The 19,704-nt window shown below is 43.5% G+C and overlaps 1 protein-coding gene across 5 annotated transcripts in view; it reads right to left on the reverse strand.

Annotated features, from left to right (window-relative positions):
- Positions 1-11,854: 11,854 nt before the first annotated feature.
- Positions 11,855-19,704, reverse strand: part of LOC123607357 (zinc finger protein 558-like) — a 100,989-nt gene continuing 93,139 nt past the window's right edge. For 4 of the 5 annotated variants that reach the window (XM_045496528.1, XM_045496527.1, XM_045496524.1 and 1 more), the window contains 5 exons: positions 19,281-19,369; positions 18,512-18,638; positions 15,031-15,126; positions 14,435-14,517; positions 11,855-13,062 (listed from right to left, as the gene is read on the reverse strand). In XM_045496528.1, the coding sequence (XP_045352484.1) occupies positions 12,286-13,062; positions 14,435-14,517; positions 15,031-15,126; positions 18,512-18,638; positions 19,281-19,369 (1,172 nt within the window). In that variant the 3' untranslated portion in view covers positions 11,855-12,285. The remainder of the gene's footprint in view (positions 13,063-14,434; positions 14,518-15,030; positions 15,127-18,511; positions 18,639-19,280; positions 19,370-19,704) is intronic. The other variant, XM_045496529.1, reaches the window with a different exon arrangement.

A 19,704-nucleotide genomic window follows, 5' to 3' on the forward strand; every position in this document is an offset into this window, starting at 1 on the left:
CCAAGAGTCAGATGCTCAATGGCCTGAGCCACCCAGGCGCCCCAGCAGTTTGTCAATTTCATTATCTGTTTTTCAGAGTCAACTTTCATCGTTGTTAATCCTCTATGTGGCATCTTTGTTTTAAATGTTGTTGCTTTATGCTCTTTATTATTGCCTTCATTCTACTTGCTTGTGTTGTTCTGTTTCTAATCTCTTAATTACATTTCCAACTATGAGAAAATAAAACTATATGGTGTGTTAGAAATGATCTGTGCTAGAAGCAAAATAGAGGGCAAGTGGATAGGGAGTGTATTAGTCTGCTCAGGCCATCATAACAAAATGCCGCAGGGGTGCTGGGTGACTCAGTAGGTGAAGTGTCTGACTCTCGATTTCGGCTCAGGTCATGATCTCACGGTTCATGAGTTCGAGCCCCACATCCGGCTCTTTGCTGACAGTGTGGAGCCTGCTCTTGGGAGTCTCTATTTCTCTCCCTCTATCTCTACCCCTCATGCTCTCTCTCTCTCTCAAAAAATAGATAAACTGTAAAAAATGCCACAGACTGGGTGGTTTCAACAATAGAGGTTTATTTCTCACATTTCTGGAGGCTGGGAGTCCCCGACCCAGATGCTGGCTGATTCAGATCCTGGGGAGAGCTCTCCTCCTGGCCCGCAGACAGCTACTTTCTTGCTTCAGCTTCACACAGACTTCCCTCTGCGGAGCTTGGTGACAGAGCGTGAGCCATGCCATGAGGGTACCCAGGCAGCCAGGGGAGAGGTCCACATGGAGATGACCAACTAGTTAATCACCTCCCTGTTAGTGTGTTATGGGAGTGCCACTTTCCCACACCCTGACCATCGCATGATGTTATTAAACTTAAAAAAAGTTCTCACTCGGGGGGGTGGGGTGGCGGGCGCCTGGGTGGCTCGGTCGGTTGAGCGTCAGACCTCGGCTCAGGTCATGAGCTCGCGATTTGTGAGTTCGAGCCCGGCGTCAGGCTCTGTGCTGACAACTCGGTGCCTGGAGCCTGCTTCGGATTCTGTGTCTCCTTTTCTCTCTGCCCCTCCCCAACTTGTGCTCTGTCTATGTCTCTCAAAAAAATAAATAAATGTAAAAAAAAAAAAAATTAAAAAAAAAGTTCTCACTCTGATGAATGAAAAAAGGAATTTTGGTATTTTACTTTGTATTTTTCTTTTTTTATGAGAACCATTTGTATTTTCTGCGAGTCGTGTGCCCATCTCTCTAATGGATATTTATATTTTTCTTATTATTTGGTAGGAATTCTTTAATATTAATAAATCAGCCATCATGGTATGTTTCCAACATTTTCCTCTCTCTTTTGTCTTTGCCATGCAGCCTTTTTTTTTTTTTTTTTAATTTTTTTTTCAATGTTTATTTATTTTTGGGACAGAGAGAGACAGAGCATGAACGGGGGAGGGGCAGAGAGAGAGGGAGACACAGAATCGGAAACAGGCTCCAGGCTCTGAGCCATCAGCCCAGAGCCCGACGCGGGGCTCGAACTCCCGGACCACGAGATCGTGACCTGGCTGAAGTCGGACGCTTAACCGACTGCGCCACCCAGGCGCCCCTACCATGCAGCCTTTTTAAAATGAAGATACATTTATTAATTTTTAATTGGTGGCTGCTTGTTTCATTGAGGGTGTTGCTTGCCGATGTTTCTGTCAATGCTTATTTTAGGACAAGGGAAAGAGACAGTATTCTTTTTGTCACTTATGTTGGCGAACCCGGTGGGTTACCTGTTGAGATTCTAGTCATTGCTTGTCTTGGGAGGATATTGGGGTGTCACTGCTGGGGATACTCAGATCTAATTTTGGGAAGACAAGGGATGTAGGCTGGAGTCTGTGCTGAATGAGAATGGTGTGGCATTTGCTGGGTATTTGCTGCTTCTTCTCTAGTGTATAGGGCATTGAGGGTTGCTATTTGGAGTTTCTTTTTTTTTTTTCCAACGTTTATTTATTTTGGGGACAGAGAGAGACAGAGCATGAACGGGGGAGGGGCAGAGAGAGAGGGAGACACAGAATCGGAAACAGGCTCCAGGCTCTGAGCCATCAGCCCAGAGCCCGACGCGGGGCTCGAACTCCCGGACCGCGAGATCGTGACCTGGCTGAAGTCGGACGCTTAACCGACTGCGCCACCCAGGCGCCCCTGGAGTTTCTATCATCATTAATATTGGAAGGATTTGCTAAGCTCCCCTGGTCTCTGATGTTGGGTTCACTTGAGGGGTTAACCCAACACCAGAGAACTGATTCCTGTTGTTTCTCGTATGGAGATCTGGGAAGGGGTCACCGGATGGAGATCCTATCGTCTCTAGTTTTGGGGTCATTGGATATAGCTTCACTTATCACAAGTCACTTTCTGGGACTCCCCTTCTCTGTCTTGTTGGTATAGACTGAGTGGGTCATTGGGATTGGGCTCCCCATTCTCTACTGTTGCAGGGAAGCTGAAGGAGTCCCTTCTGGGCCTGCTGTCATTTCTAGAATTGGAAGGGACTGGGGTGCTTGTTGGAGTTTCCATCATCTCTAATTTGGGGTGTTGCTTGTTCAGACCTCATCTTTTGTGCTTAGGGGTGGGTTGGGGATTACTCTTTGAGGTTCTGCTGTCTCTAGTGTTGGAGGAGGCTGGGAGTCTCTTGCTTAGGACTTCTGTCAGCTTGACTGTTGGACACAGACTGTGAGCATCACTTGCTGGGGGTCCCATAAGCTCTAGTCTTGGAGGACAGACTGAAGGATCACTTGCTGTGCCTTCCATCATCTCTAGTTTTGGGGGGCTCAGCTCAACATTTTTTAAAACCTTTTTATTTAGAAAAAAATTTAAATTTCTAAGAAAGTTACAAAACTGTATTGATTTTGGGGCGCCTGGGTGGCGCAGTCGGTTAAGCGTCCGACTTCAGCCCGGGTCACGATCTCGCTGTCCGTGAGTTCGAGCCCCGCGTCAGGCTCTGGGCTGATGGCTCAGAGCTTGGAGCCTGCTTCCGATTCTGTGTCTCCCTCTCTCTCTGCCCCTCCCCCGTTCATGCTCTGTCTCTCTCTGTCCCAAAAATAAATAAACGTTAAAAAAAAATACATCAATAGTCACTTATATTTACTCACATGTATGTTTCCTATTGGTCTTCATGCATTCTTGGAGTTATGTGCCTCCATATGGAAAAATTTCCCTTCAGATTGAAGAACTCACTTTAGTGTGTCTATACCATGTCAACAGTATAGTTCTGTTGGTGATTAGTTCTTTCAGCTCTTTAAAAAGCCCTGTTGGAAAACATTTCATTTCATCTCCACTTTTGAGGAATGTTTTGTCAAGTTATACAATTTTAGGCCGAGAAGTTTTTTAAAACCTATTTATTTTTATGATTGAAGTTTATTTTTATTATTTTAAAGTTTATTTTTATTATTATTTTGAGACAGACAAGTGGGAGAGGGGCAGAGAGAGGGACAGAGAATCCCAAGCAGGTTCCTTGCCCAGCATGGAGCCCCAACGCAGAGATCAATCTCATGACCCTGGGATCATGACCTGAGCTGAAATCAAGAGTCAGACACTTAACCAACCGAGCCACCCAAGTGCCCCTCAACATAACCGTTTAGATGTTATTTACTGTCTTTCTGTTTCTGTAGTTTCCTTTAAAAAATCATTATTAGACTTATTATTGCTCTCTTGAAAGTAATGTGGCCCTTTTCTTTGGTTGCTTTGAAGCTTTGCAGTTTGCTTTCAATTTTCTACAATTTGACCATGTTTCCTTCATTTTTTAAAAATGTATTTTTCATAATTATTTTGAAATAACAGTCCTTGTCTGCTGACTCCAGTACCTGGATTGTTTCTGGATCAGCCTCTATTGATTTATATTTTCCCAATTTGTAACTTCTCCTATTTCTTTGCATGTCTAATAATTTTTTATTGTTTGCTGGATATTGTTAATGACACTTTGTAGATGCCCTTGATTATTCTTCTAACTATTAAGTTTTGTAATGGCAGACAGTTATAGGGCTAATCACCTTGATCCCATGAAGGGTAGGTTTTAAATTTTATAAGGGCAGGTCTATTTCCATTTTTTCACTTACTCCTAAGGTGTAACTCTTCCTCTTGGTGCATGACACATATCATGGTGTGGAATTTCAAGGGTATTGGTTGAAAACAGGTTTTTCCCAAGGTCACTCCACTATGGATAAGTCCAAAAGCCAACCTTCAATTCTTAGAATGTGTGTCTTCTGAAACTTTTCATGCAAACCCTCACCTTTCAGTAGCTATTCTCTGCTAATCCTCCTAGTGACTTCTGCATAGGTGTAAGTTAGGTGTTATTCAAAGACCTGAGGGAAATTTTTAGGCAGATTTTGTGGACTTTTCTGGGACTCTTTCTTTTCCATTAAAAGAGCATTAAGGTTAGCACCTGTGTTCTTTCAACATGCACCCAGCACTTTTTGAGCATTTCCTTACTCTATGGCACCACAAGACATTCCATGATCATCTTGTATTTTCTCTGCCCTAGCTCTAGAATTAACCACTTTCCCAGGGAGCCCTGGTTACAACCCTTCCCCCACCCCATTTTTGAGAATGGTATTTAAAAACCAAGATCTACCATGTTGACTGATTTGTGAATATTGAACCAGTCCTCCAGCCCGGGAATAACTCCTACTTGATGATGGTGAATAATTCTTTTAATGTACTTGAATTTGATTTGCTAGTATCTTGTGGAGAATTTCTGCACCCAGGTTCATCAGGGATATTGGCCTGTAATTCTCCTTTTGAGTGAGGCCTTTGTCTAGTTTTGGAATCAAGGTAATGCTGGCTTCGTAGAATGAGTTTGGAAGCTTTCCTTCCATTTCTTTCTTTTTTTTTTTTTTTTTTTTTTTTTTGAACAGTTTGAGAGTAAAGGTATTAACTCTTTTTCTTTTTTTGTCTTTTCTCCCCTCAGAGAGTCCCCCTTAAAATTTCTTGCAGGGCTCGTGTAGTGGTCATGAATTCCTTTAATTTTTGTTTGTCTGGGAAACTTTTAATATCTCCTACTATTTCGAATGACAGCCTTGCTGGATAAAGAATTCTTGGCTCCATATTTTTCCAATTCAGCACATTGAATATATCCCGCCACTCCTTTCTGGCCTGCCAAGTTTCTGTGGACAGGGCTGCTACAAACCTGATTTGTCTTCCCTTGTAGGTTAAGGACATTTTTTCCCCCATTGCTGCTTTCATGATTCTTTCCTTGCCTGAATATTTTGTGAATTTGACTATGATATGCCTTGCTGATGGTCGGTTTTTGTTGAATCTTATGGGAGCCCTCTGTGCTTCCTGGATTTTGATGTCTGTGTCTTTCCCCAGGTTAGGAAAGTTTTCTGCTATGATTTGCTCACATAACCCTTCTATCCCTATTTCTCTCTCTTCTTCTTCCGGGACCCCTATGATTCTGATGTTGTTCCTTTTTAATGAGTCACTGATTTCTCTGAATCTTAAATCGTGCTCTTTTGCCTTAGTTTCCCTCTTTTTTTCTGCTTCATTATTCTCCACAAGATTGTCCTCTATATCACTGATTTGTTGTTCTGCCTCATCTATCTTTGCCATTGTGGCATCCATTGGAGATTGCAGCTCAGTTATAGAATTTTTTTTTATTTCATCCTGACTAGCTTTTACTTCTTTTATCTCCACAGAGAGGGATTCTAATCTATTTTCACCCCCAGCTAGTATTCTTATTATCGTGATTCTAAATTCTGGTTCAGACATCTTGTTTGTATCTGTGTTGATTAATTCCTTGTCATTTCTTCCTGTTCTTTCTTTTGGGGTGAATTCCTTCGTTTTGCCATTTTGAAAGAAGAAAAAGAATTAAGGTAAAAACAAATTAAAATTAAAAATTAAAAACAAAACACACACACACACAAATCAAATAAATGATGCTAGATCCTAGGTGTGTTTTGGTCTGGTTGTTGAAAGGTGCTTGATAGATTAGAGAAAAAAGGGGAGAAAATAAAAAAGGAAACTGTTTGAAAATTTGAGAAAATGAATACAATAAAATAGAATAAAATGAAATGATGGAAGTAAAATAGAATTTGAAAATTTACAAAAAAGTAAAAAATATGGTAGAAAAAATAAAGAAAATATTTTAATAAAAATTGAAAATAAAAATAAATTTTTTCTCTTTCTGTATTCAAGAAAAAGAAATGAAAAGAAAAAAAGAAAATTGAATAGATGGACCAAGACTAAAATATGATTGAAATGACATCACTTTCTCCTGAAAGTCAAACTATGAAGCACTTTATAGTCCGTAAACTAAGCAGGTGGAGAGACTTGTGGTTCCTGAAGAGTGAGGTTGACCCAGTTGGGCGGGGCTTAGTGTAATGGCTCCGTTCTCCACTAGGTGGCGCTGCTTAGTTTACTGGGGTGAATTGTGGCGCTCGTAGGTGTGTGTGCGCATGCGCGGGAGGGGTGAAAATGGCATCTACCCAGGCCCTAGTATCAGAATTCTGTGTCTTCTGGAGCAGCAATCGTGCGCCTGTCCTTTGTCTTCGGCTTCCATCCACTCCCCGCTCTTACCCTGTCCGTGAGCAAGCCATCAGGCTGCAGGCGGCACCTCCCTGCTGAGTTTTATCTCAGATGCGGCTTTGTTTCCCGACCCCTCACTTCTGAGGGGCTGCGGTTTTGTCCCGCTCACACCTTCTGGGGGAGGGTCTCACCGAGCAATGGCCGGTGCCGGTCGCACCCAGCACCGTTCGCGGGACTGTGCCGCCTCCGATGCCCAGAGACTGGCTGGGCGCCACCCCGCCCCGGAAAAAGCTCCCATGATCTGTAGCAGCAGCGTTTCAGGGATTATGGAAAATCGCGACACGCGTCTGGCACCAGGTTTCCCCTTAACGCCCTTGTTCCGGCACCAGCGAATGTGGTTGTTCTCCGGTCTGCTGGCACCTTTGCCTGTGTGGGGGCCGCACAGCCTCTACCGGCTGTCCTCCCAGCAGGGGAACCGCCTCTCCCCGTGTGGCCCGAAGCCCCCCGGACTCCACTCTGCTCCTGGGGATTCGCCCTTCCCACCAGAGCACCCCCAGGTATGGAACTGGACAGTTTCAGACTCTGCGCTCCCCCTGTTTGTAGATTCGTATTGGCATTTAAACCCTCTCCTTTCTCCCTTTTTAGTTCAGCCCCTGCGGCTGTTTCCACTTTTCCACTTTCTCTCCAGCTGCTTTGGGGGGGGGGGTGCTTTTCCCATATTCTCCCCCCATCTCCGTCCCTTCTCCACAAGCAAAAGCAGTTCCCTGCCCTCTGTGGCTTCTTTCTCCCCCAGCTCACCTCTCTGTGCCATGTACCTGGTGAGTTCTGTGGTTCAGGTCGTGCAGATTGTTGTGTTAATCCTCGAGTCAGTTTTCTAGATGTGCAGAATGGTTTAGTGTTGGTCTGGCTGATTTCATGGATGTGAGATGCAAAAAAAAAAAAAACCACACCAAAAAACCAACTTCCATGCTGTTCCGCCATCTTGGCTCCTCCCCGGTATTAACTCTTTTTTAAAAAAAATTTTTTTTTCAACGTTTATTTATTTTTGGGACAGAGAGAGACAGAGCATGAACGGGGGAGGGGCAGAGAGAGAGGGAGACACAGAATCGGAAACAGGCTCCAGGCTCTGAGCCATCAGCCCAGAGCCTGACGCGGGGCTCGAACTCACAGACCGCGAGATCGTGACCTGGCTGAAGTCGGACGCTTAACCGACTGCGCCACCCAGGCGCCCCTTAACTCTTTTTTTAAATGTGGTAGAATTCCCATGGGAAGCCATCTGGCCCAGGACTCTTGTTTGTTGGGAGATTTTTGATTACTGATTCAATTTCTTTGCTAGTTATGGGTCTCTTCAAATTTTCTACATCTTCCTGTTTCAGTTTTGGTACTTTGTGAGTTTCTAGGAATTTGCCCATGTGTTCCAGGTTGCACATATGTATATCTTGGCGTCTCCTTTTTCATAATATTCTCTTACGAATTGTTTATATTTCTATGGTATTGGTTGTGATCTCTCCTCTTTCACTCATGGTTTTATCTATTTGCTTCCTTTCTCTTTTCTTTTTGATGAGTCCGGCTAAGGGTTTATCAATTTTGTTTATTCTTTCAAAGAACCAGCTCTTACTTTCCCTGATCTGTTCTAAAGGCAGCCTGTGGAATGGGAGAAGATATTTGCAAACAACACATCTGATAAAGGATTAGTATACAACATCTATAAAGAACTTATCAAACTCAACACCCAAAACCAAACAACCCAGTTAAGAAATGGGCAGAAGACACGAATAGACACTTTTCCAAAGACATCCAGATGCTAACAGACACATAAAAGATGCTCAACATCACTCATCATCAGGGAAAAACAAATCAAAACCGTGATGAGATGCCACCTCACAGCTGTCAGGATGGCTAAAATTAACAACATGAGAAACAACAGGTGTTGGCGAGAATGCAGAGAAAGGGGAACCCTCTTGCACTGCTGGTGAGATGCAAACTGGTGCAGTCACTCTGGAAAACAGTGTGGAGGTTCCTCAAAAAAACTAAAACTAGCACTACCCTACAATCCAGCAATTTCACTATTAGGTATTTACCCAAAGGATCCAAAAAATACAGATTCGAATGGGGTATATGTACCCCAGTGTTTATAGTAGCATCATCAACTATAGCCAAACTATGGGGAGAGTCAAAATGTCCATCAACTGAAGAATGGATACAGAAGGTGGTGTGTGTGTGTGTGTGTGTGTGTGTGTGTGTGTGTGTTTGTAGTGGAGTATTATTCAGCCATCAACTGTTTGTAATGATGTGGATAGAGCTGGAATGTGTTATGCGAAGCAAAATAAGTCCATCAGAGAATGACAAATAAATGATTTCACACATATGTGGAATTTAAGAATCAAAATAGATGAACACATGTGAAGGGAGGGAAAAGAGAAGAAAGGGAAACAAACCATAAGACTCTTAATAATAGAGAACAAACTGAGGGTTGATGGAGGGAGGCGGGTAGGAGATGGGCTGGATGGGTGATAGGTATTGAGGAGGGCACTTGTGATGAGCACCGAGTGTTATATGTAAGTGATGAATCACTGAATTCTACTTCTAAAACCAATATTCCACTGTATATTAACGAATTCAAATTTAAGTTAAAAGAAAGAAAACCCAAGATCTAGGTGCTGTACCTCCAATTTGAATTCATTACCACAAGGTCCATTCTAGCCTTTCTCTTTCCTTGCTTGTACTATCTTTGGCAGTGACCATGAGAAACTGGCTTTAATGATATTTAATGACCTATAATATATATACTTAGTTGTCCAACTTTAGTATATATATAAAGCGGTCTCAGAATTGCTAACCCGTACCCTTGAGTGAAACAAATTTATTAACTCTAGTACAGAATTTGCGTAGTTATTTTTGCTTTTAGTTTTATAGTATCAGGTCAAAATATATTTTTCCTAAGTAAGTTAGATTTCCTCTCCACACCCTTCAGTGTTGTTTGGTTATTCATTTGTAATACGGTGAGCTGCATTCATCATAGTCTGCATTCCATTTTGTGTTCCCTCTGCTACCTAGTGACTATATTTTGTTCTAACCTATAATAATATTCACTTTTTGTGCTGTAATGTTCCACATGTAATGTAATGTTTTGAAAACTACAGAGATATTTGTATCCATCAACACAGTCATGCTATTGGGTAGTTCCAAAATTTCCAAATTCCCTTGTGCTGTGCCTTTGTAGTAATCCTATTTCCACCTCTTACCCCTAGTAACTCCTGATTTGTTGTCCTTCCCTACAGTCATGTCTTTTCCAGAATGTCATTCAATGGAATCATACATGTGGCTTTTTGTCTTTTTCACTTAGCAAATTGAGTTTGATTAAAATTGAGGTATAATTTACATGCAATGCAATGTACATATCTTAAGTGTACAGTTCAGTGCATTTTGACAAATGCATATATCTGTGTAACTTATACTCCTGCCAAGACATAGAATATTTTTCTCATCCTGTAAAGTTCCTGGTTGTCCTTTCCCAGTCAATCCCAGCTACTGCCTCACCTCCCCACCTCAAACTTAGATGCAACCACTCTTCTTCCCCCAACCCCCCTCACAGATTAGATTCTGCCTGTTCTAGAAATCTGTATAAATAGAATCATACAGTATTTACTCTTCTGTGTCCGGCTTGTTTTGCTTGGTATAATTCTCAATTAGGTTTAATTCACAATAAAAAACGAGATACATATATCGTGTTTCCTATATACCAGGCAGTCTCTCAAGTGCTTACATATTTTAACTAATTGGATCCTCAGTACAAGTTTACAAAGCACTCTCATTGTTTCCATCTTACAAATGAAAAAACTTGGGCACAAAATGTTTGTTACTTGTCTGAGGTAACCAGGCAATTAAGTGGTAAGGTCTAGACTTGACCTCAAATGGTCTCTCTCCAGAGTCCATGCTCTTAATCTCTATGCAATAGAACAGAACACTGCCTTTGGACCAGGCATGGCTTGTGGCACAGGATCTACAGTGATGAATCAAATGCACAGTCCTTGCTTTCATGGTGTTTATAATTTAGTGAGGGTTGGGATGGAGAATAAGTATTAGTCAAATAAAGAAGTATATATAGAAAGTCAGTCGGATGATAATAAGTGCTACTGAGATGAAGAACTCCTAATAACGATAGAAATGTAGGAATTGGTGACTTGCTCATTATATATGGAGTGGGAATGAAAGCCTCTCAGTTCAGGGGACATTTTGGCAGAAACCTAAGTGAACTGAAAGAGTGAGCTATGTAGCTACGTTGGTAAGATGAGTCTAGGCAGTACAGAGACCCTGATATTGAACTGTGCTGGGGTGATGGGGCTACAGCAAGACAAGTGTGACTAGAGTATAGGAAGTAAACAGGACTGGTGGAAGGGGGGGGGGGTCAGATCTACAGTGGATCCTGATTGTTTGGGGCCTTGTAGGAAATGGTAAAGACCATTCATTATACTCTTAGTACCTTGGTGTATCACTATACCAGAACAATTGCAGGCGGGATGCAGGGAAACCAAAAGGTAATAGTGCATATTCAGTGACTGGAAGAAGAACAAGGAAGAAGAGGAAAGAGGAGGGAGTGACTATTGAAGTTTTGGAGCATAGTAGGAAGAGGGGAGAAGGCTGCACTACAGGGGCTGAGAAGAGGCCCAGGATAGCACCCAGATCCCAGTTCTCTGGTGGGGAAGTGGTGTGGTATGTACTCGTTCTCCTCCATCCCTCTGATCTCCTACCTGGGCTCTCCACTGACCAACCCAAACAGAAGCCCCAAGGCAAATGAGCCCAAGGACATAGCCCATTAGCCTCCCTAGGCACAGAGAGGGAAGAGTAGGGTACCAATGGTTTCCATTCCGTATTTCTTACACACAGGGCTCTTCTACAGTGTGATTCCTTATGCACGCCTCAAAGGGTGTGTGTCTTCTGAAGAGGTTTCCATTTTGATGATATTCCTAGGGCTTTCCCTTAGTGTGAATTGTCATACTATTGTGATAATTGTGATTCACTGGAGATATCATGACAGGCTCCCCGTTAGCCAATGCATTCCTCCTGTTGCTCCCCAGTAGGTAATTTTTTTCTGTGAGAGTTTTACCACATAGGCTGCACTTGACAGGGCTTCTCTCCACAGTTAGTTAACATGTGGGCTATTGAATATTATTCCATGTTGATTAGATTAGAAGGAGGGCCTGCTGAAGGCTTTCCCTCACTGAGTCATGGCCAGGCTCCAAGATGGTCCCCAGTAGTGTCTGTCTCCTTTTATGCATACCTTGTGTAGTTCCCTCCCACATCGAGTCAGGATTGGTCCAGGTGACCAACACAATATAGATGAAGAGACAATATACCCTTCTGAGACTAGGTCATAGAAGACATTATGGCTTCTGCATTGGCTCTTTTGGATCACTTTATTTGGAGAGAACCTGCTGCCATATTGTAAAGACACTCATCACTGTGGAGAGGCCTACATGGCGAGGGACTGCAGGTCCCATGCCAACAACTGGCACTAGTTTGTCAGGCATGTGAATAATCAACCTTCAAAGTGGACCCTTCATTCCTAAAGACTTCAGATGATGGTAGTTCTAGTTGACATATTGATGGCAATCTCATGAGAGAGCTAGAATTAGAATTACGTAGCTAATCCATTTCTGAACTCCTGACCTACATAAATTGTGAGATAATAAAGGTTTGTTGCTTTAAAGGACTACGTTTTGGGGTTAATTTGTTATGCAAAGATAATTTCTGCATCCAGTATGAATTGCCAAGATGTCTGAGGTTGAGAAATTAATGGATTCTTTCCCAAAGTCACTGCATTCCTATCTACCTATTATGAATTCTCTTGTGCACAGAAAGGTAAGAGTTAGTGGTGAAAGATTTTCCGCAATGACTACATTTGTAGGGTTTCTCTCCAGTGTGAGTTCTCACATGTTTCTTAACAGACGAGAGATTGTTAAATGCTTTCCCACAGTCACTACATTCATAAGGTTTCTCTCCATTATGTATTCTCTTGTGCACACTAAGAGAAAAGCTACTGCTGAAGGATTTTCCACACTGATCACACTCATAGGGTTTGTCTCCAGTATGAGTTCTCACATGCTGTGTCAGATGTGAGCTCTTCCTAAAGGCTTTCCCACAGTCATGGCACTCATAGGGTTTCTCCCCCGTATGAATTCTGTGATGCACAGTAAGGGAGGACCTTGTGCTGAAGGCCTTCCCACACTGCTTACATTCATAATGATTCTCCCCGGTATGAACTCCCTTGTGCCTTTTGAGGATACACCTAGTGCGGAAGACGTGGAAACACTGATTACATTCGTAGGGTTTTTCTCCAGTGTGAATTCTCACGTGCAGCCTAAGGGATGAGGGATCATTGAAGGCTTTGCCACAGTCCGTGCATTCATAGGGCTTCTCCCCATTGTGTATCCTCTTGTGAATGGTCAGGTAGGATCTACTGCTGAAGGACTTGCCACACTGATTACAGTCATAGGGTTTTTCTCCAGTATGAATTCTCTTGTGCTGAGTGAGGTTAGACTTTGTGCTGAAGACTTTAAAGCACTGATTACATTCATTGACTTTCACTCCGAGATGATTTCTTTCCTGTTGAGAGACGAATGATAACTATAATTTGTATTATTTTATTTTTTAAAGTTTGGTTTATTTATTTTGAGACAGAGAACAAATGGGTGAGGGGCAGAGAGGGAGAGAGAGGATCCCAAGCAGGCTCTGTGCTGTCAGCAGAGCCCGATGCAGGGCTTAAACTCATAAACTGTGAGATCATGACCTGAGCCGAAATCCAGAGTCTGATGCTTAACTGCCTGAGCCACCCAGGTGCCCCTAATTTGTAATATTTTATTTTATTTTATTTTATTTTATTTTATTTTATTTTTTATTACTTTTAATGTTTATTTATTTTTGAGAGACAGAGTGTGAGTGAGAGAGCAGCAGAGAGAGAGAGAGGGAGACAGAGGATCTGAAGAGGGCTCTGTGCTGTCATCAGTGAGCTCGATGCGGGGCTTGATCTCACAAACCATGAGATCATGACCTGAGCTGAAGCTGGATGCTCAACCAACTGAGCCACCCAGGCACCCATACTTTGTAATGTTTTTTTTAATGTTTATTTTTTGAGAGGCAGAGAGAGAGAGACAGTGTGTGAGCAGGGGAGGGGCAGAGAGAGAGGGAGTCACAGAAACCTAAGCAGGCTCCAGGCTCTGAGCTGTCAGCACAGAGCCTGATGTGGGGCTCGAACTCACAAACTGCAAGATCATGACCTGAGCTGAAGTCAGACGCTTAACCGACTGAGCCACCCAGGCACCCCTGTAATATTTTAAATATTCAAGACTATTGTAGGAATTCTCTCTCCCAGCAATTCAGTTATATATAACATTATTATAATTGGTGTTTTTGCTACTTTGAGTATTTGTATAGGGTTCCTGCTAGTTTAAATGATTAGAAGCTAAAAAACATGGCTGTGGTGTCATAGGCCTTATCGTATTCAGAGAGCATTTTTCTGATAGGCTTAATACCAGCTTATGTTTGAAACCTCAATATCTGAGTCACATTTATGGAAACAGGGAGATGCTCAGGGAAGAAATAATTGTGGAGATAACTTATATTTTTCTCCAAATTCACAATAGTTTCATGGTATTTCTCCAGAGGCACCACTTTCTCTTTACAGAATGACTCTCTTGGGAACTTTGTGGTTTTTCTAATTTATGGCATTTTCCTACTGTGGAAAATCAGCAATCTTACCATTTAAAAAAAAGTTACTTATGTATTTTGAGAGAGAGAGTACGAGCAGGGGAGGACCATAGAGAGAAGGAGAGAGAGAAAACCCCAAGCAGGCTCCACACTGACAGAGCAGAGCCCATTGTGGGGCTCAAACTCACGAACCGCGAGATCATGACCTGAGCCTAAATCAAGCGTCGGATGCTTAACCGACTGAGCCATCCAGGCACCCCAGCAGTCTTACCATTTTTACACCTTTGTGTTGCTCTTGTCTGAAAACATGCTGCTTAGAAGTTAACCCTTTGGCTCTAAGTAGAGTCTCCAAATCTGAAACAAATTGAAAAGAAATTTCAGTCTGTGGAGAAAATAATAGATACAATGCACATATTAGTGAAGGCAGACCCTAAGGGATTAGGGTTTTTTCAGAAGGTTTGCAATGAAAGGGTCACAGGTATAAACATTGTAGGTATTAAAAAAAAAAAAAGACTCTAGGAAGGTTGAGACTGATGCTGACAGAGGAAGGAATTGTCAGGAATGTAAAGTGGGAAGGGACTGAACAAGGATCTCACGTGACACTTACACGTCATAAGGAAAATAGACATGCTTTTGTTCTTCCTCTGAGGCTAAGGTGTGAGGTGATGAAAAGAGAATTAAAGAGGAAGCAAAAAAGGGGCACAAGGAGGCTTATCCCAAAGGCTTTGGATCTTGTCAGAAAAAAAAAGGGGGGGGGGCGATTTTCCAAAGCTCCCTGATTGGCATTTCCCAACGTAATACTCCAAATTCCCAAGCCACAGGCCAGAGATGATCCTCATGAGGACTCATAATTCAGCTGGTGCTCACCTGGAAAGCTGCCTGGGAGAATTCCAGTCTCCTTTGTCACCACTCTATCTTTTTGTTCCAATTTGGAGACCACACCAGGCTTACCAACTTGATTTCCTACACATAAAGGAAAGACACAGTATGAAGGGGGACTCTCCAGGGGAAAATGAGCCCCACCATGGAACTGAAGCCCATACTTCTGAGGATAAGCAGATGCGGCTTTAGGAACACTGGGATAATGATCCCTAAATTCTAATAAATAGAGTAACTCCTCTTTCATAGTGAAAAAACAAATTAAGCATCCTCAGTCAATATCCAGGGTGTCTGGGGGAATAATGAGTCCCCGAGGCTAATGCCCAAGCTGAAATACAGATTTAAGAGCCCCAAAGCTTTCATGCACAGAGAATATAAAGTTAGGGCCAGGAATATATCTTTAGTTCATAGGGAAGGCATTAGACTGTGAGCTCCGCAACGGTAGGGACCACTCTATCTGGTTCACCACTGTATGCCTAACTCTTGGCATAGACCTAGGAACATGAAGGTGCTTAAGGAAGACTTCTGCGAGGCGATGCCAGCAAAAATGGTGGGGTAGGGAACTCCACAAAAAGTAGCAAATAAAGGGGTAAAAACTGTTAGAATTAACTTTGATGGAACTCTGGAGAGTTATCCAAAGCTTCCAGCAATGAGGAGAATGCTTACTTAAGACAACACAGCTGAATCTGTAAGAGAGCCCTGTGGCCTTTGAGCTGACCCTCGCCCCATCTGCTTCCCCCCTCAGCAGCCACCTTAAAGACAATAAGCTGTGCTCCTAGTACTAGTGGAAGGAGGACCAGGACAAATGTTATTTTGAGAGAACTTTGGTTGTCTATTTTGACCTTCCTGGTGGCTCCCAGAAGGACTGGCTCAGAGGGCTTGCCTTTATTTTGTTAACTCCAAATTCTCCCGGAGTTGAAGTGCTATGGGGGGTGGAGGGCTGGGGCATGTGCTGAATACATTTAAATGTATTAGCTACTGCTGCCTGGGGCAAAGGAAAATTGCTGAATAAGACTAACCAGAAAGTCTCAGAGGAAAAGTAGGGAACAAGAGACTTTGGGGGTAAGGGGCTTTGACATGCTCCCATGTAGTCCTAGGAATGTGGAAGGCCATGTACATACCCAGGGTTGGGTATATGCTCAGAAAACATCTGAAAAGGTAGTAAACCTTCACCTTTGACTGGCCTTCAGGCTTTGTACAAGCAGGAAGTGAAGGCTAAGGCCAAGTTGTAACCTGATTGGTTTTTAAAGGCATGCTCCTACATACACAGAGACCGTGTGCAAAGACTGGGAGTTTGGGGTTCCAGGAATTTAAGGAAATCTCTGATAAAACACTAACTGACCATTAGCCTAACAAAATGGAGATTGCAGTGGCCACACATGGCAAATACAGACATAACAAGATTAGTTCAGAAAATGTCACCAAACAACACCAACTACAACAAGTGACAACACCAAACCATGGGGATGCGGGAATCTCTGATTTACAGAATGGGCAGGACATTCCAAGCGTAGAGTTTTCAACAATTTATGAGGCATGCAAAGAAACAAAAAAGCATGGTCCATTATAGGGAAAGGAAATTAATAGAAACTGTCCCTGAGGAAGAGACTCACTGGACAAAGATTTCGACTATTTTGAGCATGCACAAAGAGCCAAAGGAAACCGTGAGAACGGGTTCTCAAGAAATAGTGAAAGAGGGGCGCCTGGGTGGCGCAGTCGGTTAAGCGTCCGACTTCAGCCAGGTCACGATCTCGCGGTCCGTGAGTTCGAGCCCCGCGTCGGGCTCTGGGCTGATGGCTCGGAGCCTGGAGCCTGTCTCCGATTCTGTGTCTCCCTCTCTCTGCCCCTCCCCCGTTCATGCTCTGTCTCTCTCTGTCCCAAAAATAAATAAACGTTGAAAAAAAAATTTAAAAAAAGAAATAGTGAAAGAAAGTGTAAAAAGGAACCGAACAGAAATTATGGAGTTGAAAAGTACAATAAATTGAAATGAAACATTCACTACAGAAATTTATGGGCAGATTTGATCTGGTAGGAAAAAGAATCCGTGAACTTGAAGATAGATCAATTGAGATCCCCCAATTTGAAGCCCACAGAGGAAAAAAGAAAACAAAAATAGAGCGGAGCATAAGAAACCTGTGGGACAACATCCAACTTCCCAACATATGCATAATGGAGTTCTTGAAGGAGAGGACACAGAGAGAGGCAGAAACATTGTTTTCAAAAGCAAATGGCCAAAATACTCCCTGAACTGCAGAAAGTCATGAATCTACACACTGAAGAAACTTAACACCAAAGAGGATCAATTCAAAGAGACCAAACTGAGACACATTGTAATCAAACTGTTGAAAGCTCAAGACTAAGAGAGTAGCCTGAAAGTAGCAAGAGAATTTTTGGGTTTTCACATACATGGGATCATCTTTGATAAGATCAACAGCTGATTTCTTGTCAGAAATTGTAGAGGCCGTAAAGCAAGAGGATGACATATTCCAAGCGCTGAAAGAAAAAACCTGTTATCGTTAATTCTATACACAGCAAAACTATCCTTCAAGAATATGAAAAGACAATACACAGAAGGGGTGAAGATATTTGCAAACCAGGTATTTGATAAGGGTCTAGCATCCAGAATATATCAGGAACTCTTAGAAGTCCACAATAAAAAGGCAAACGACCCCACCCTCCACCCTCCAGGATGGGCAAAGGACATGTATACAAATTTTTTCCAAAAAAGATATACAAATGGCTAACAAGCACATAAAAAGATGACCTGTGTCATTATTCTTTAGGGAAATGCAAATGAAAACCAAGCATTCCCACATTACTTGTGCACCTGTACCATGGAGAAGACGTTGGAAGCTCCTCCAAAAGCTAATCATAGAATGACCATATGACCCAGAAATTCCATTTCTAGGTATACCTACAAGAGAACTGAAAACAAGTGTTCAAGCAAAAATGTACATGAATGTTCATAGCACAGCACTCTTCCCAACAGCCAAAAGGTGGCCGCAACACAAATGTCCATCGACTGATGAGTGGGGACACAAAAAGTGTCCACACACACAACGGAATGATGTTCAGCCAGAAAAAGGAATAACGTTCTGATACAAGCTACAACATGGCTGAACCCTGAAAACATTCTGCTAAGCAAAGGAAGCCAGATCCCAAAAGGCTATGGATTGTAGGATTCCATTTACATGCAATATCCAGAAGAGGTAAAACCATAGAGACAGAAAGTAGATCAGTGGTAGCCAGCGGCTGGAGTAGGTGGGAAAGGGAGGGGCCACTTAATGATTACAGGGTTTATTTTGGTGCAATAAATGTTCTGGAGTTAGAGATGGTTGCACAACACTGTGGCATTACCAAAAATCACTGAATTGTACACTAAAAACGTTTTCTCTTCTGTGAGTGTTACATGGATCCAAAAAAAGAATGTTATGGGACTAAGTAAACGCGGGGATGAGGTCAGGCTTACCGAGCGAGGCCAGGTTCCTGCAGTTCTCCTGCATCACGTCTCTGTACAGTGTTCTCTGAGAAGGGTCCAGCAGGGCCCACTCCTCCTGGGTGAACTCCACGGCCACATCCTCGAAGGTCACCGAGTGCTGAACCGTCACAAACATCACGGCTTAGGCAAGGACCATCCCCGCCGAGTGGGCAGGAAAAGGGCAGAGGACGATGGGACCAGGGGCCGGGAACGCAACGCGCAAGACGTGCGGGCAGGGTTCTGAGCTCTGCTCTCAACTGCTTCTGGGCTCAGCCTGCGGTGCTCCTCCCTGTCTACTTATGCCCGCTCCCACGGTGAGCGTGCCCCTAACACAGAGGTGATTCTCTTATTCCAGCGAGACTGTGAAATCCTGCAAGCTGATCTCCCTCCATCTGCAGGGCTGAGTAGAGGCCGGGGACATGGCAGAAATCAGAGAAACACCTGGTAAATGAATGAGCGATTCCCCCACAGCTGTCACCAAGTACTTGAGTTTAGGACACAGTCAGGTCTTCCTCGGTTTCCCCTAAAAACCTCTCTGCAGAACGTGACGGAGACGGTGACCCTGGAGGAACCTTGGCAACGTAGAAAACGTTGACAAACACGACGTTGCCTGGGGGGCCCCTGACCCTCCATCAGATGCCCGGAGACCCGGGGCCCTCTGGACACCTGGTTTGGCCATGAGGCTCCGGGTCACCGGAGGAGAACAAATTCAGCTTCTGGTCAAAGGAATAATGACTTGGAAAAAAGAGTAGTGACTCACCGGTAACCAGCCGGTCAGGAAGCCCTTAGCCAACCCTTCCTCCTCCGTGCGTCCGTTCCGAGGAGAGGCTGAGTACAGGGAAGGCTGAGCTGGAGAAGAAGAAATGGGTCAGGAGAGCCCAGGACGGCTCTGTATGCCAGCACTCACCAGTCTGGGGGCTTCCCCACCCACCTGCACGTGACCACACCCCGACACGCACACGCACGGCCACACCCATGACCACCCCACACAGTGTGGGTGGACACACACACACACACACAGCTTTCACAGGACACGTGTCAGAGTGGCCCGGTCTCACCCAGGACCCAGGGCCAGGAAATAGGGCCAAGGGTCTTACTGACCTGGAGGAAGAGATTATTAGTCCCATTTCACAGATGAAGAAACTGACGTTCAAGGGACACCACTGTTATTTTTCCAAGTTTAT

The sequence above is a fragment of the Leopardus geoffroyi genome, chromosome A2 (genome assembly GCF_018350155.1).
Source record: "Leopardus geoffroyi isolate Oge1 chromosome A2, O.geoffroyi_Oge1_pat1.0, whole genome shotgun sequence".
NCBI lineage: Eukaryota > Metazoa > Chordata > Mammalia > Carnivora > Felidae > Leopardus > Leopardus geoffroyi.